The sequence below is a fragment of the Dendropsophus ebraccatus genome, chromosome 4 (assembly GCF_027789765.1).
Source record: "Dendropsophus ebraccatus isolate aDenEbr1 chromosome 4, aDenEbr1.pat, whole genome shotgun sequence".
Classification (NCBI taxonomy): Eukaryota; Metazoa; Chordata; class Amphibia; order Anura; family Hylidae; genus Dendropsophus; species Dendropsophus ebraccatus.
In genome coordinates, this window is record NC_091457.1 from 44459147 (window position 1) to 44475794 (window position 16648).

The 16648-nt window shown below is 40.0% G+C and overlaps 1 protein-coding gene across 1 annotated transcript; it reads right to left on the reverse strand.

The window, feature by feature from the left end:
• Nucleotides 1-2668: 2668 nt before the first annotated feature.
• Nucleotides 2669-14669, reverse strand: LOC138789277 (3-galactosyl-N-acetylglucosaminide 4-alpha-L-fucosyltransferase FUT3-like). The gene is made up of 3 exons (XM_069967880.1): nt 14545-14669; nt 4299-4417; nt 2669-3738 (listed from the first exon to the last, which is right to left on the reverse strand). The coding sequence occupies exons 1-3, from the start codon at nt 14667-14669 to the stop codon at nt 2669-2671; spliced, it is 1314 nt and encodes a 437-aa protein (XP_069823981.1).
• Nucleotides 14670-16648: the final 1979 nt, after the last annotated feature.

The window sequence follows — 16648 nt, forward strand, 5'->3', positions numbered from 1 at the left end:
TGGTGTGCTTTTTCTTTCCTGTTCCTTGTGAAATTGAGAAATTTCCAACTAAACATACATATTATTGGAAAAATTCTAGTTTTTCATTTTTACTGTCTAATTTTGAATACTTTCCTCTAATACCTGTGGGGTCAAAATGCTCACTGCACCCCAAGACGTATTCTTTGAGGGGTTAACGTTCCAAAATGGGCTGACTTATGGGGGGGGGGTTCACTCTGCTGGCACTACAGGGGCACTGCAAACGCACCTGGCGCCTGAAAACTTGTACAGCAAAATCTGCACTGAAAATGCTAATTGGCGCTCCTTCCCTTCTGAGTCCCGCTGTGTGCCCATACAGTGTTTTTTGCCCCCATATGGGGTACCATTGTACTCAGGAGGACCTGCGTTACAAATCTGAACGAACATATTATTTGAAAATTTCTATTTTCCATTTTTCTCTGGCCTAATTGTGAATACTTTCCTTCAGCCCCTGTAGGGTTAAAATGCTCATTATACCCCTAGATTAATTCATTAGGGTGTGTAGTTTCCAAAATGGGGTTATTTATGGGGGTTTCAAGTATACAAACCTCCTAAACACACTTAAAAAAAGAACTGGTCCCTAAAAAAATTAGTTTTGGAAATTTCATGAAAAATTGATAATTTGCTGATACATTTCTAAGCCCCGTAACACCCAAAAGTAAAATATGTTTACGAAATTATGCCAGAATAAAGAGGACATATTGGTAATGTGACCTAGTAACTAATTTATGTGATACGAATTTCTTTTTTTAGAAGCAGAGAATTTCAAAGTTTGTAAAGTGCACATTTTTCAAATTTTTCATGATATTTTTATGTTTTTCACAAAAAACACAAAAGATAGTGACCAAATTTTGCCACTAATATAAAGTACCATATGTTACAAAAAAACAATCTCAGAATCGCTAGCATATGTTAAAGCATCACTGAGCTATAAGCGCATAAAGTGAGACAGGTCAGATTTTGAAAAATGAGCCTGGTCATTAAGGCTCAAATAGGCTTGGTCCCTAAGGGGTTAAAGAGAAGTCTGAAACCGGAAGCTGCTGAAAGTCATTTTTAGCCGGGTTTCATGTACATCTGCTCCAGCTGCTATGTTACGGACCAGCTGATTGCCTGCTTAGCCAGTCAGTGACTGCAGTGGTGTCCTGCCCCAGTCACTGAGGTTGCAGGCGGCTGTCGGATATCGTTACCGGAGCACTTGGACTGGTAGGTTTACTTTCTTACTTACCCACACCCCCATGCCTGCCTGAAATTTGTTAGTTTTATGGGGCTTCTCCTTTCAAGAAACTTAAGTGGCACACTATGATATTTGCATAGAGTGACTGACAAAAGCTAGGTGTTCTCCTAGCTTTCGCCTGCGGCTGCTGCTGGAACTTCAGAACTGGTCTCTGAAGTGACAGGCGACTCAGCCAATCATTGGCCGAGACACAGATGTCCAATTTCACTCACCTTAAGCCAATAGCTGTTATTGCAGAAAAAAAAAAACTTTGAACCTCACATGTAGTATTACATTCATTAATAATTTTTTTTTTATGTTTTACAGTGAATACATGATAATGTTCAGAAGCAATAATACTTACAACTTCCAATAAAATATAAAATACATTTCTAAGTTATCAAAATGTTATTGCAATTTGGGATTGTGTTAAAGTAGAAAAAAAGAGCTACATTGCACAGTTTACACTTTTCTCTTTTTGTAGGACTATTTTGTCTTTGTAATGATACCCTTCATTTTACCATAGAATATACAGAGAAACAGAAATAATATTTGTAATTTGAAATTGAAAAAGCAAAATGCGGTGTTCTAGCTTTTATGCCTTTCACCGTGTGGTAAAACCAACATGTTATATGTATTTTTCATGTCAATAGGGTTAACATGATACCCAGTTGGTATATTTTTAAGCAGTACTACTTAACTTAAACTAAAGTTTTAGAAAATGAAAACAAACAAACAAAAAAATGCTCTAAATCTCCCTTTTCTGACCCCTAAATTATTTTTCGGCAAAGGCTGCAAGTGACAGGTAAACATTACATTTTTTAATAAATCCTGAAAAGACCTTGTTTGCTGTCACCAATCTAGTCTGAAGGTGTCACGCAACATGGCAACTATTTTTTTTTTTGCAACCAGGGCCATTAGTGTGTGTGTGGGGGGGGGGGGGGTCTAAATGTTTTTCTGCTGTTAGGTGCTTGCGAGGGAAGGTGGCTTATGAGCCAACAATCCATGCGGTAGGTTTTTTGGCACACAAAGTCACACACAAACACACAATGAATGTACTGCAAGTCAGTTTAGTGGCGCACATTGCACTAGAATTCTCGTAAATTTGCAACGTCAGTTGAAGGACTTGTTCAGGCAGCTTCCAACTATCAACAACAGGGATCTGGTTTTCATTGCAACCAAGGACAACAGGTAGCTTATCTGTCATATTGTGTTATTGGATTGTGGGCCCCATTTGGGACAGTGACCTGTGAATCACAATATTTATACAGCAGAATATGTTGGTGCCATCCAAGTTGCCAATTCCCAATAAGTCCACCTATTTGAGATAAGAGCTCCTCTCAGAAAGATTCTCAGTTTCATCCTATCCCATGTAGACTGGCCCTTTTTTTTGAGGGGACTACCCTTTACTGTATGAAGCTGTATTTTGTTGAAACTTTAGCTGAGAAACCATTGTTCCACACTGGAAATAACCTTGTAACCTTTGTTTTCTTGCAGTTCTCTGCAAGCTTTACAGTAATGTTTGTCCCAACCTATTTCTCTAACTGACATGTAGCGTGATCTCCACTTAAAATATTGTTCATATCTTGTATTGTCTTTGTCTAACTCTAAAAGGAACAATGACAGTTCTTTAGCACTAGGGAAATCATCCACATGAATGAAGGAATCAGGAGGGATGAAGCGTTCATAGTTTTTACGAGAAGCTCCAAGGACAACAGGTACGCACCCTGTATTAAAAGAATTACCCCACAACTTCTCTGTTATGTAATCCTTGTGGTTACAGTTTTCGAATGCTAGATAGAATTTATATTGTGAAATGGTGCTAGAAAAATTGGTCCAGCTCAGTTGCCGGTGGCTCTTTCCATATACGTCAATGTGAATGTGAGTCTTCAGTTCCTCATAGTAAGAAGTACGCCTGTTGCCTGGGTACCATTGACTTACCACCCAGGCAACTAGCTTAGACTTGTTAGGGATTTTAAACACCTGTGGTACTTTCAGTGGCTTCAGAAAACCATAAGGAAGAAAAATATCAGAGTCTTCTCGGTAAGTCATTGTCAAGTTTATGATGTTGTCTAACATATTGAGGTTTTTAGTCATAATCGGAGGTTCAATATTGAACCAAACCCAACGTTGGTAGTGTGGCCTTGGTCCCAGGGGGAGGTCTTCAGTATCCATGATGTCAAAATGATGAATAATCACTGCATCGGCTTGGCTTTGCATCTTACGATCTGCTGTCAAGATGCACCCTGAAATGCCATAAATAGATTGACATGTGTCTAAAGGAAATTTTTCTCTAAATGGCCAAGTCCAGACAAGAATGAGAAGTTTATTCTGGTCAGCCTGTCTTGTCGATTGAGCCTGCTGATTTAATATAGGATATATTTCCCTTTCCTGGGTTATATTTGACACGTTCTTGAAGATCCATAATATAAAGAAAAGCATTAACAATAGAAGAGAACCAAAAGTCATTAACTGCGTAGGGCGTCTTTTCCTCATCTTCTCATCGACTAAAAGATATAAGAAGAAGCAAATGGTTAATGAAATATGAAACTATTAAATTCTCAGATATATTATAGACAATGCTGTATACTGAACTAAACACAATATTCCTAATGTGGTATCATTAGAGCTCTATACAATAGGATTTCCATCTTCCTTATTTTAAGGCTGTCAGAAATCACTATCCCTAAATCCTTATCTTCCGATGTGTTTGCTAACACAGAACTGCCAATATGATACTCAGACAGAGGATTCCTCCTCCACAAGTGCATTATTTTACATTTGGAAACACTAAACTGCAGTTTCCATTGTTTTGACCACTTATCTAGTGAAGCTAAACCGTTTTCCATATTACTGACACCTCCAGAAATATCAACTCGATTGCACACTTTTGTGTCATCAGCAAACAGACAAACCTTCCCTACCAAACCTTCTCCTATGTTACATATCTTATTGACAACTGTATCTACTGCACCAGCAACTGTATCTATTAGACCAACAACTGCAACTACCGAGCCAACAACTGCATTAACTGCACCAATCACTGTATTTTCAGAAATCCTAGTACACTTATTTGTCTTAACTGGTCGGGAATAGAAATCCTCTTTATTGCTTATATTTCTTTCCTCTTTATCAAGTTTAAATGCCTGTCCAAAAGCAGGAAAATCCTCACCAAGTACTGCATACCTATGTGTGATGAATACAAACAATGACTAACATACCCAAAACATTTAGCCTTAAACAATTGCCTTAATTATACCATATATTATTTCAATTATACACTGGCAAAACCTCTGAAGAACTAGTAAAAACTCTGAAAATGTAACAAAACAAGTTATATTGCCCAGCTCTAGGCTAAAACTTTGAAATTACCCCTTCACCAGACCCTCATGTTTGCACAACAGGGTGTCAACATTTATAAAATCAGTTCTCCCAGTAATTCCATGTACTTTATGTATATTTCTGTCTATAAAACCTTAGACCTAATATATATTTATATAATTTGTGGATTAATGCTAGAACTGCGTATACTAGCAGTATACCAGTACATGTATATTGTACCTCTATCGGTATCAGTTTACCGAATAATACTGGTATATTGTATGTAATATCTTTTTTTGAGGGGGAGGGCACACTGTGAAATCACTAGTCCTGAGAAGGTTTTTGGGGTGTTTGTTAGCTAGTCGACTTTCTAACTATTAAAATTAAGCCCTGTATTACCTCTGTCCCTGCTTATCAGTATACTCGCTCATTTCTGATGCATTACTATACAGTAGTTACTGTATTTTCTTTTGTTCCAATAAACCATAACATGGAAACTTTCATGGAGTAACTTCAGTGCTGTAATAACAAACTGAACTAGTTGAGGTTCTATAATGTGTAGTTATGGTGGTAGTCGACTCTCCTAAGATTACAAACGGTCCTTGTTTAATACATATCTGTCTAATCTGCTTGCATGTAAACAGTGTTCTCTTTTATGTGAAGATGATACAAATGATTATGTTGATACAAAAGGATTGTGCAGAATCCTAAAGAAAGGATTGTTTAGTTTTTTGTACAAACAGCACTATTCTTTTATAAGGGCTGCGTAAGGTGTTACAGCTTGTCTCTATGCACATGAACGCATACAGTACATAGTTAGTATGGTTGAAAAAAAGACACATGTCCATTAAGATCAGGAGGGGATGGATGGAGAAAAGGGGGATGAATGATGAGTCGATTCTATACAAATCTATTTGTTATTTTGGTCAAAGAACTTGTCCAAAGTCCCTATTACACGGGCCGATATGGAGGAGCAAGCAAGTGCCGGCCTGTCAGATCAGCGCTCGCTTGATCCTCGCTCCCTGCTTGCTGCCGGCGCTATTACACACACCAACAGCGAGCGGGTAAGAGCGGGGGCACTGGTAGCTGCGGAGGGGGGGGGCTCCCTGGAGATCCCTGGGAGCCCATAGGAGATAGTGGTGGTCTGCTGCCGCAGCTCCTGTGTCTCGGGGCAGTGGCCAGCAGACCATCGCTATCGTACTATTTTTGAAAGACATGTTGAAAGACAAGGATCAGCCGACCTCATGCATGTTGACTGATGACTGTCTTTTAACAGGAGCTGTTACACCAAGAAATTATCAGCCGTAATGGACGATAATTGGCCAAATAAGCTGATAATTGCTTGGTATAATAGGGCCTTAAAGGACAACTCCCGCGGGACCTCCCCACCCCCAAAACAAACAAAAAAAAAAAACACAGACACACACAGACACCATACTCACCATCCCTCCGGTGACGATCGCCACTTCATTCACCCGCCGTCCGCCTCACCGTCACCTGCGTCCGCCGTCCAGCGATGTCTCTGACTTCTGGGTCCTGTGCTTGCGCACTGGCAGCCTTTTCATCACATGGCTTCCAGCAACCTCAGCCAATCAGGGCTGAGCAAGCTGGAAGCCATGTGATGCGCTCCAGCCAATGAAAAGGCTGCTGGTGCGCATGTGCACCAGCAGCCTATTCTGTCCCATTCACTCTCTATGAAGACGCCGAGGAGGAAGAAGACCCGGACCGCCCCCCAGCTCTGACGTCGTCGTCACCAGATGCCGCCCGGTAGAAGAGGACCGTGACGATAATAGGTAATGTATATATTCTTTAACTTCCGGGGGGGTCAAGGGTCCGAAAGTGGGGGAAGGGGGCCAGACCAGGTATTTAACCACATTACAAAGTTATATAACTTTGTAATGTGTGTTAAATAAGCTAAAAAAAAATTTGTGAGAGTTGTCCTTTAAGCCTGTTTTGAAGCCTCCACTGTTTGTGTTGTGACCAGATCAGGGGTAGACTGTTCCACAGATTTAATGTTCTCATGGCAAAGAGGGCTTGTCACCTCCAGAGATTAAACCTTCTTTTCTCCAGTCGGGGGCAGTGCCTCCTTGTCTTTAGGGGCCATTTACTGTATATATTTCCCCATATTTTCCAATATTTCCCCTTAAACATCTCTTGTCAAGACTAAACAAATAAAGGATGTCTTCACACGTACAGTTCTGCAACGGATTTCATGCTGCGATTATCATTCCACTGCGAGAATGTATGCCCCTGCCCACTTAACCCACCAGCTGCCAGTCTAATACATTACCTGCCCACCCTCCCGCCTCCTTATAAGGCTCCGGTCTTTCTTGGCATCCCACTCAGCCAATCTGTGCCCTGTCCTGCTGCAGACCGGAAAGCAGACCGGAGTGCCGATAGGTAATGTATTAGCCGGTGTATTAGGTGTGAGAATGTAGAGCCAAAGGGAGCCATAAAGAATTCTAGCACAACAATTTTACCGCTCACTATATTCCAAAGATAGGCTTGATCTAGCTGCTGGTAAGAACTTTCTAGAGTCATTAACTCTACCTTTTCTTGATACCCCTTCTCTTGATTCTTTCAACGCCCCAGTCACATTGGAGGAAATTACTGCCACTATCTCTACACTTAAAAATAACAAAGCTCCAGGCCCTGATGGCTATAGTGCAGAATTTTATAAATCTATGTCTTCTGTCATCTCCCCTACCCTTCTTTCTACTTTCCAAACTATTCTGACTGACCATCACATGCTTCCCTCGGGAGATACTGCATATATCAAAATACTACACAAACAGGGGAAGGATCCGACATCTCCTAATTCGTACAAGCCAATCTCTTTAATAAATGTAGACCTAAAATTGTTGGAAAAGATTATGACCAATAGATTGGCAGACATCCTACCATCACTAATAGGCAGCCATCAAGTTGGCTTTATAAAAGGACGTTCTGGTGTCACTAATATTAGAACGGTACTTGCGGCCCAGTCTGGTGTCCAATCTGGGGGTCGATCCAGCCACTCTCCAGGTCTGTTGGCAATTGACGCCGAAAAGTCTTTTGATAATATCAGCTGGGAGTGGCTGGACATGACCTTAACAAAATTTGGTATCACAGGTCAATTCAAAGATTTTATTTCCACAATATACACATCTCCGAAAGCTAGAATTCATACCCCGGGTTTCCTTTCAGATAGCTTTCCCTTACAAAAAGGTACCAGACAGGGTTGCCCCCTATCCCCTCTATTGTTCAATTTGGCGATGGAGCCTCTGGCTAGATATCTTATTTCTTCTGACTTTTTCTCAGGCATACGGGTCGGTTCCCAAGTCATCAAAGTTACATGCTTTGCTGATGATACTTTAATATATTTAGATAACTTAGATCTACATGTTCCGGCAGTATTAGATGCCTTAACATTTTTTTGTTCCTTCTCTGGGTATAGAATCAATATACATAAAAGTCAACTTCTTTACCTAACTCCACATAAGAGGTCTACTTCGGGTCCTGCGGGGGTCTCCATCGCTAAATCCTATATTACTTATCTTGGAATCCAGATTGGCAGAACTCCCTCCTCACTATATTCCCTGAACTATCGCCCTATAATTAAGAGAATAAAACAAGATCTCCAGAGATGGGAATCTCTACCATTGCCAATTCTAGGCCGTACCCATTTAATCAAAATGATGTGTTTTGGAAAACTGTTATATCCAATGCAAACAATACCCCTTTTACTCAAACATTCTGACGTTTCCCTACTCCAATCATATTTCACTAAATTTATTTGGCAATCAAAGAGACCTCGTATTGCCTATTCCACTCTCTGTCTCCCTACTTCCAAAGGTGGCGCTCAATGCCCAGATATTAGATTTTATAATTTAGCCGCTCTCTTTCGCCATGCTAAAGATTAGATTATGGACATGTCATATTTCTCCAATATTTTAATTGATAAAGCTTTAGCAGCACCTTGGCCTTTACCCACCCTGCTACATGCTAAATTACCAGAACTACCCCCAGAAATTAAGAGAAGTGTTATCTTTAAAGACACCATTGCCACATGGAAGGCTATACGAAAATTATATGGTTTACCCTTTTGCCTATCGAAAAGATTTCCTCTGTGGCATTCACCACTTTACCCACCTGACTCAGACAAATTAGATTACTCGGAGTGGCAGAGTGCACATGTTTCTTCTTTTGGGGATCTGCTGGATACTAATTCCAACACTTTCTTATCATGGGATATTGTCAGAACACGATTTAAATTGTCTTCATTTAATTTACCTCAATACGATTCTATAATTGAATTTCTTACTTCCAGAGTACGGGACATAGCAGAAGCAGAAAGTGATATAGAATTTGATAATCTATTCCCCACACCACCGGTACATAATTCTTTATCACATACATATGGAGAACTTAGATCACGCTCTCAAAAGAATTTATCTAGACGAATTTTTTTTAAAAAAATGGTCCTCTGTAATTTTTTCAGAGGATCTGACCCAACAAATATTGAGAGGATCTCAACTAGTGCATTCTGCCACTCCTAATGTGGTTCTACGTGAAATACATTTCCGCTTTATACACAAGGCTATATATGCCTTTAATATTCCTTTTTCCAACTCCCACACTTCTCACATAAACAGTTGCCCGAAATGTTCACTTCCTAAAGCAGACTTGTTTCATTGCGCCTGGGCCTGCACGCGAGTGCAGGAACTTTGGGACTCTGTGCGGCTCTATCTTTTGTCTACTTGAGGCCATGCCGTACCACTTCTCCCTCTTAGTTATCTTTTTCATTTTATTGATATAGACTCTACCACTCCCTCTCCTAAATTACTTACTTCTAAAGGAATTCATCTAACTCTATTAGTTTCCCTGAAATGTTTATTAAGACACTGGATACTGGATACTCTACCAGACATTTCTGAGGTAATCTCCGCTCTGAAGGAGATCTTTCATTGGGAACTTTTGGATGTATTGCGCACCAAAGAAAAATCAACAAAAACATTTATGTCCAAATGGACACAATTTCTAATTCATGATTTTACTATAGAAGAGAGAGACTCTGTCATTAATCAATGTAAGGACACTGATTGGTATTGCATGGCCGCCCAAAAGGGAACTCTGGGAGCACTCCAAATATCTTAAGCTTTTCCCTTTCTCTGTTAAAGACAATTCTCTCCATTCTATTGGTAGCATATTTGAATATCTGACATCTATACCATGTTTTAAGGTGATATTATAGGTTACTGTTTTTCTACCTATGTTTTTGGTAAGACTATGTTGTATTGTATATGATAATATGTTTTTTAAGGTTATTACAAAGGCTCATAGTATCTGTATGATATTGTAAACATACAATCCTTTGTTGCCTGTGAGCGACTTTCTTTTTGAATATGTAATGAATTTTCAATATGTATGTTCAAATATTACATAAGCCACTAATAAAATATCGTTTTAAAAAAAATAAAATAAAGAATTCTAGCAGCATAAAATCCACTGATACTGTATGTGTGAAGGCACCTCTAATTCTTTTAATCTCTCCTCATAACTAAGATGCTCTATTCTACTTATTAGTTAAGTTCCCTGTCTTTGTACCCTTTCCAACTCTAGGAAATCCTTTCTATGAATTGGGTTCCAAAACAGCATATTCCAGATATCCCTGTCCCGAAAGTCAAGGCCTGTATTAATGCATGAATATCCTGCTGGCCTTAGAAGCAGCTGACTGACATTGTGTGCTGTTCTGTAGTCTATTATCAACAAGTACACCCAGATCCTTCTCCATCAGTGACTCTCCCAGTGTAACTCCCCCTAGGACATTTGATGCATGTGGGTTATTAGTACCCAGGTTAATAACTTTTATTTACATTAATCCACATTGAACCTCATTTGCCAAGTGGACGCCCAAACATTTAGTGAGTCTAAGTCATCATATAACATCTGCACATCTTTCATAGACTGTAGATCTTTTATTAAAAAAAATATATAAAACATAACAACAAACCAATAATATAAATAACACAACTGTACAATATATACAAGTCCATAAAAGTCCATAAACGTATTGACTGGTCTAGCCTCACACGCACCAATCGCTGTATTATCCCCCACATGTGCAAACTAGATTTCCCCAAAAGCACCACAATAATAACACTATCAAACTTAACAATAACTAACATAACTATACTCCATACTAACCCCTTAGTCCAGTTGCATTCCACAAAAATTCAATAAATATACAAATAAATACATAAATGAATATATACATAGATCCCTACACCAAACACCGAAACATTTTTTTAATTTTTATTTTTTTTTGGCCCTGAGCTGGTCCCGCATCCCATGCCCCTAGTACATGATAACAGACGTCCATGAACCAGCCCAGGATTTTCTGTTTATACAAAAGTCCCCAGAAACCCCCTCCCCCCATATAACCCACCACCCAACCTAACAGTAAACCCCAACCCCAGGTGGAGACCAACACAAAAATATGAAAACTAAATATACAAATATACACAATAATAATATACACAAACATACACAGCAAACCATAGTGGGGCTTCTCAGCCCCACACACAGCCCGAAAGCCCAAGTTCAGCACCTGCAAGCCCTATATTCCTATACAGCAACTGCACAAAACGAAAGACTAATGTGCCAACATCAGCCCACCACCAGGAGAGGAGATGCAGGCTAAGGAACCTTAACCTCTTAGGGACATATGATGTACCTGTAAGTCATATGTCCCCACCGCACTCTGAACCGCCGCAGTCCTGGGCGCCGCGTGTAGCCCGGGACCATGGCTATTAGCTGGCACAGTCCAATCGCCGTGCCTGCTAATCAGGTAATCGGAGGCAGCTGTCAAAGTTGACAGCTGCATCTGCTTACCGGATCCAGCACTTCCCTGGTGTCCTGGTGTCACTTCCCTGGTGTCTAGTGGCGTTGTCCCCGAAGAGCGATCTTCGTATCTATTACCTGCCGGGGTCCGCTCCAAGATGGTGCTGACCCCGGCTCGGCACTCGATTGTTTTCGGCTGCAGCAGCCAAAAGCAAACGAGTGCTGATCTCATTGATCTTTACTACTTCTTTATTACTATACAGCAAAGATCTCAATGAGAGATCAAAGTGTATATACTAGAAGTCCCCCAGGGGGGCTTCTAGTATATGTGTAAAAAAATAAATTAAGTCTGAATCATAATCCTCCCCTAATAAAAGTCTGAATCACCCCCCTTTTCCCCAGGTTATAAATAAAAATAAATAAATAAACATGTTTGCTATCGCCGCGTGCGTAATCGCCCGAACTATTAATTAATCACATTACTGATCTCGCGCGGTAAACGGCGTAAGCGCCAAAAAATCCCAAAGTGCAAATTTGCGCATTTTTGGTCGCATCAAATTTAAAAAAAATGTAATAAAAAGCAATCAAAAAGTGGTATATGCGCAATCAAGGTACCAATCGAAAGTAAACATCATCGCGCAAAAAAATGACACCTCACACATTGGCCCCTTAGACCAAAGGATAAAAGCGCTATAAGCCTGGGAATCGAACAACAGGTTCCAGCAGCACCTGAAAAATAAAAAATAAAAAATGAATGGGTGCTAGTCTCACTGAATCGGACCCAGGTACGTATAATCATCCAGAAGAAACAATGTGGAGACAGCACGTCCAAAAAACTTCGCTTTTATTCACACCAGTGCAACGTTTCGGCTCTTATTGTAGCCTTTCTCAAGCAGTGATACAACACACTTCTAAGTCTCAGTATATATGTGCAAGTGTTCAGTATACAAATGATTACATCATAATAGTTTCAATAAACAAATTAAAACGAAAAAAATGTGAAAAATGCTTGTGTAACAAAAATCAAACAAGTAAGTATGGCAATACAGTGCAGCGAACAGACTATAAACAGCAGATGTCAATATGTGTAAATGAATCATGGGGCAAAAATCGCTAATGTGCTTCTCCACTGTCCTGGTATCGGTACCTCCATCTTGGAAGAGGGCAAAATTGCCCACATCCAAGACTGAGTATGCTGTATACAAAAATGAACATACAGAGGGGGAAAACTGTAAAGGGGAAGCTCTTGTAAGAGTATGTGGGCAATTAATGGGGTTTACATAATGAAATAAAGCAAGTAGTGATATAGTTAGCGGTACCATAGGGAAGAAATATATCCATATCTACATATATTATATATTTTTTATTGGACTATTGTATAGAGCAAGTCCTAGGAAGGCATAGCATGTCCTATGTGGCTACATTGAGCAAATAGGGAGATAGACCGGAACACCATCCTGGAGAGATATGCGGTCCTTTGATACCCTTAAAAGCACCACAGACCGCAACAGACCAGGTACCAGACCAGGGCCAGCCACACCAAGTGTATGTGGTCCTAGACAGTAAAATGGTTACATCAGTCCTCTCACCTAAACATACAGGTATAATACCAGCCTCCCAAGATATGGACCAAGAGCTCATATGCATGAATAGGAATAAAAATAATAAATGTAAAGGAGTGGACCGCATTTCATAAAGCATATGTTCATCCATGTATATCCATACTGTTTGCGCTGTTGCATAAAAAATCTAAGAGAAAAGAACACAACATAGCACAGCTAGGAGGCAACCCAAAAAGAGGAACAGAACAAGGTCCATGTAGATTCCGACGAATGTGTGTAGAGTTTCCGAGGAGAATAATCCAAAATCTTATTCAGAATAGCTTCCATACTGAAAAAAGAGCGAGAGAAGGTACAATGTTATAGCTGTTTACAAAATTAATATAATAGTTTCCATAAACAAATAAAGTAATGTAGTACAACCCAAAAGGAAAAAAAAACATTAACTATTAGTGATGAGCGAATACTGTTCGATCGAATAGATATTCGATCGAATAGTGAGATATTAGAATATTCGATATTCGTACGAATATCCCGCGAATATTTGATAAATATTCCATAAGCGTTTAAGTCCCCCAGCTTTCGGTTTCACCCTCCAAATGGTCAAATAGATGTTTTTAACTAATCGAATACTTGTTCCCATAGACTTTAATGGGATCGAATATTCGATCGAACATTCGAATATTCGCGGGATATTCGTACGAAAATCGAATATTGGAATATCTCACTATTCGCTCATCACTATTAATTATGTATGTAAGGAATACCCTTATTGACATAAATATATGTATAGTAAATGAAGTGTATCGTATGAGATAGTCCCCGCTAGTGGATTGGCGGCCGGGAAACCCTTGTCTGGAAGTCCAGGGGGGAGAGAGTAAAAGAATAGAACAATGTAAAGGAAAACAAAGGACAAAAAGAAAAAAAGGGAAGATGATTGTAAAAGAAAAAAAGAAAGGACATATTATAATCCTGTAGCTGGTCCTAATTTGAAGTCAATATTCAGCCCATGTGGTGTCAGATCCTCTAGTTTATGGATCCACACCAATTCACGTTTTTTTAGTAGGGTTACCCTGTCTCCACCCCTTCTCGGTCTGGGAACGTGATCAATGATGGTAAATCTAAGATCAGAGATGGTGTGATTGTTTTCCATGAAATGTTGTGGAACAGGCAGTTCCACTTTACCTATTTACCTGCATTGTCCTGTTGTCTCACCTACATACAGTAGTTTGCAAGGGCATTGAAGAACATATATTACATATTCCGATCTGCATGTCAAAAAATGTTTGATTGGAAACCTCTTGCCTGTTCTCGGATGTATGAACACTTCACTCTTCAACATCAGATTGCAATTGCTGCATCCTAAACAAGGGAAGCACCCTGTTCTAGGTCTGCCAGTCAGTGTTTGTGTGTTACCAGGGTCAAGAGGTGGGCCCAAGTCTGCTTTGACAAGTTTGTCCCTCAAATTTTTGGAGCATCTATATGCCATGATCGGTGGTGTGCAAAGTTCTGGTATGTTGGGGAATGCCCTAGATAGTATACCCCATTCCCTGCGGATAATCTGTGCCATTTTTTTTGCTCTGATGACCAAATGTAGATACAAAAGCCAACCTTGGGTTTTTTTTCTGTGTCTCTTTAGGTTTCAGTAGATTTGGTCTATTGAGGGTGGTGACCTTGTCCCTTTGTTGTCTGACAATACGTGTTGGGTAACCTCTTTGAACAAATTTCTGGCACATGTTGTCTAGCTGTGTTTCACATGTGTCTGGATCCTGCACTACTCTCTTGACTCGTAATAGCTGACTATAGGGTAATGATTCTATCATTGGACATGGGTGGTGGCTTCAGAAATGTAGCAAAGTGTTGCGGTCAGTGGGTTTTGTATACAAGTCACTAAAGAGTTTGTTTTCCTTGATGTAAATTCTAGTATCGAGAAAGCTGAGAGATGTGCATGAAAATTCTCTAGTGAATTTGATGTCTGGGTCCGTCTGGTTGAGAAAGTCAAAAAAATCATGAAGCTGTGTCTCAGAGCCTGTCCAAATAACAAAAATGTCATCAATGTATCTCCACCACCTCAGCACATGGCTGAAGTGGCGAGATACATAGATGTGACTCCTCCAGCGCTGACATGAAGATGTTAGCATATGTTGGCGCCACGTTGGAGCCCATCGCGGTCCCCATCCTTTGGACAAAGAAATCATCCTGAAAGAGAAAATAATTCTCCATCAGGATGATCTCCAAAAGTTCGAGAAGAAAGTCAGTGGCATGATGGTAAAAGTTGCTGTGGTTCAAAATGTCTCATACTACCTCTATGACTCTGTTGTGATTGATAGATGTGTAAAGATCCTTCACATCGAAGGATACCAAAATACATTCTGGAAGATCATGTAGTTCTGCCAATTTATTCAAAAAGTCAGATGTGTCTTGGATGTATGATTTAGCTCCCAGTGCATAGGGGCGAAGGATTTTGTCCAGGAATTGTGCTTTTGGGTTAAAAAGGGAGCCCATCCCTGACACTATGGGTTGTGCAGGTGGTTGAATCAAGGATTTATGTATCTTGGTAACCCATATAGAACCGTGGTTATTGGATTTGTGACAGTCAAAAAGTCTTTGAGGGCTTTGTCAATGATGTTGATCATATAAGCCTCATTGATAAGCGTATCAATGCGCCGTTTGATCCTGAATTTGGGGTCATGTGTCAGAGGTTCATATACAGAGCTGTCATTTAGTTGTCGATGTATTTCATTGACATAGTCAGAGGTGTTCCAAACTACCACAGCACCGCCTTTTGTCAGCCGGTTTGATGGTTATGGATTTATCCTGCATAAGATAAGCCTGGGAATGGAGCGATTTTAAGGAACATATATTTGTAAACAATGGTTTGAATTTTTTACAGGCTATCAGATACAATAAAAGTTATATATCATTTTAATCGTAACAACTTGAGGAACATGCATAACAAGTCAGTTTTACCCCAGGGCGAATGGTGTAGTAACAAATACCCCCCAAATAAAAGAAATGCTTTTTTTTTTTCAATTTCACCACACATTGAATTTTTTCTTGGTGTACTTTATGCAAAAATTCTGCCTGTCATTGCAAAGTACAATTAGTGACGCAAAAAATAAGGGCTCATGTGGGTTTCTAGGTGGAAAAATGCAATTGCTATGGTCTTTTAAACACAAGGAGGAAAAAAAATGCAAAAACAAAAAGTCGCCCCGTCCTTAAGGGGTTAAAGGCAGAGCCCCTTCAAAGACAAGAGGCCCTACCAGCCCTCTTGTACACCACCAGGTCACCGAGTGTGCCCCTAACCACCTCACACAGGGAGGATTTTACGCTGCGTTGATACTAAACACCATGCACTCCATGTGTGGTGTACTGTACTACAAAGCTTGGTGTCATCTGCAAAGATAGCAATGCTGTTAATTCCATTCCCAATATCATTGACAAACAAGTTAAACAGAAAGGGGCCAGTACTGACCCTTGGGGTTCACCACTTATGACTGGGGACCATTCAGAGTAGGAATCATTGACCACCAAAGATCAGTAACCCCTTTATGACTGGATGTTTAGGTCAAAATGAAGCAGCGCTCTTTTCCCCACCTTCTAAGAGCCACATCGCTTTTATTTTTTCACCTACAAGGCTGGTTGGGTTGTCATTTTTTGCACCATGATCTCTTGTTTTTATTGGTATAATACTGGTGTACAAGAAAAATTTTGA

What these genes read in the sequence shown, in the direction of transcription:
- LOC138789277 (XM_069967880.1), bottom strand. Translation starts at nt 14,669, where the DNA reads ATGTGCCAGAAATTTGTTCAAAGAGGTTACCCAACACGTATTGTCAGA. An exon ending in ACACAGAAAAAAAACCCAAG is followed by an intron (nt 4,418 to 14,544) that starts GTTGGCTTTTGT and finishes CATCACACATAG; the next exon opens with GTATGCAGTACTTGGTGAGG. An exon ending in ACCAGTTAAGACAAATAAGT is followed by an intron (nt 3,739 to 4,298) that starts GTACTAGGATTT and finishes TATATCTTTTAG; the next exon opens with TCGATGAGAAGATGAGGAAA.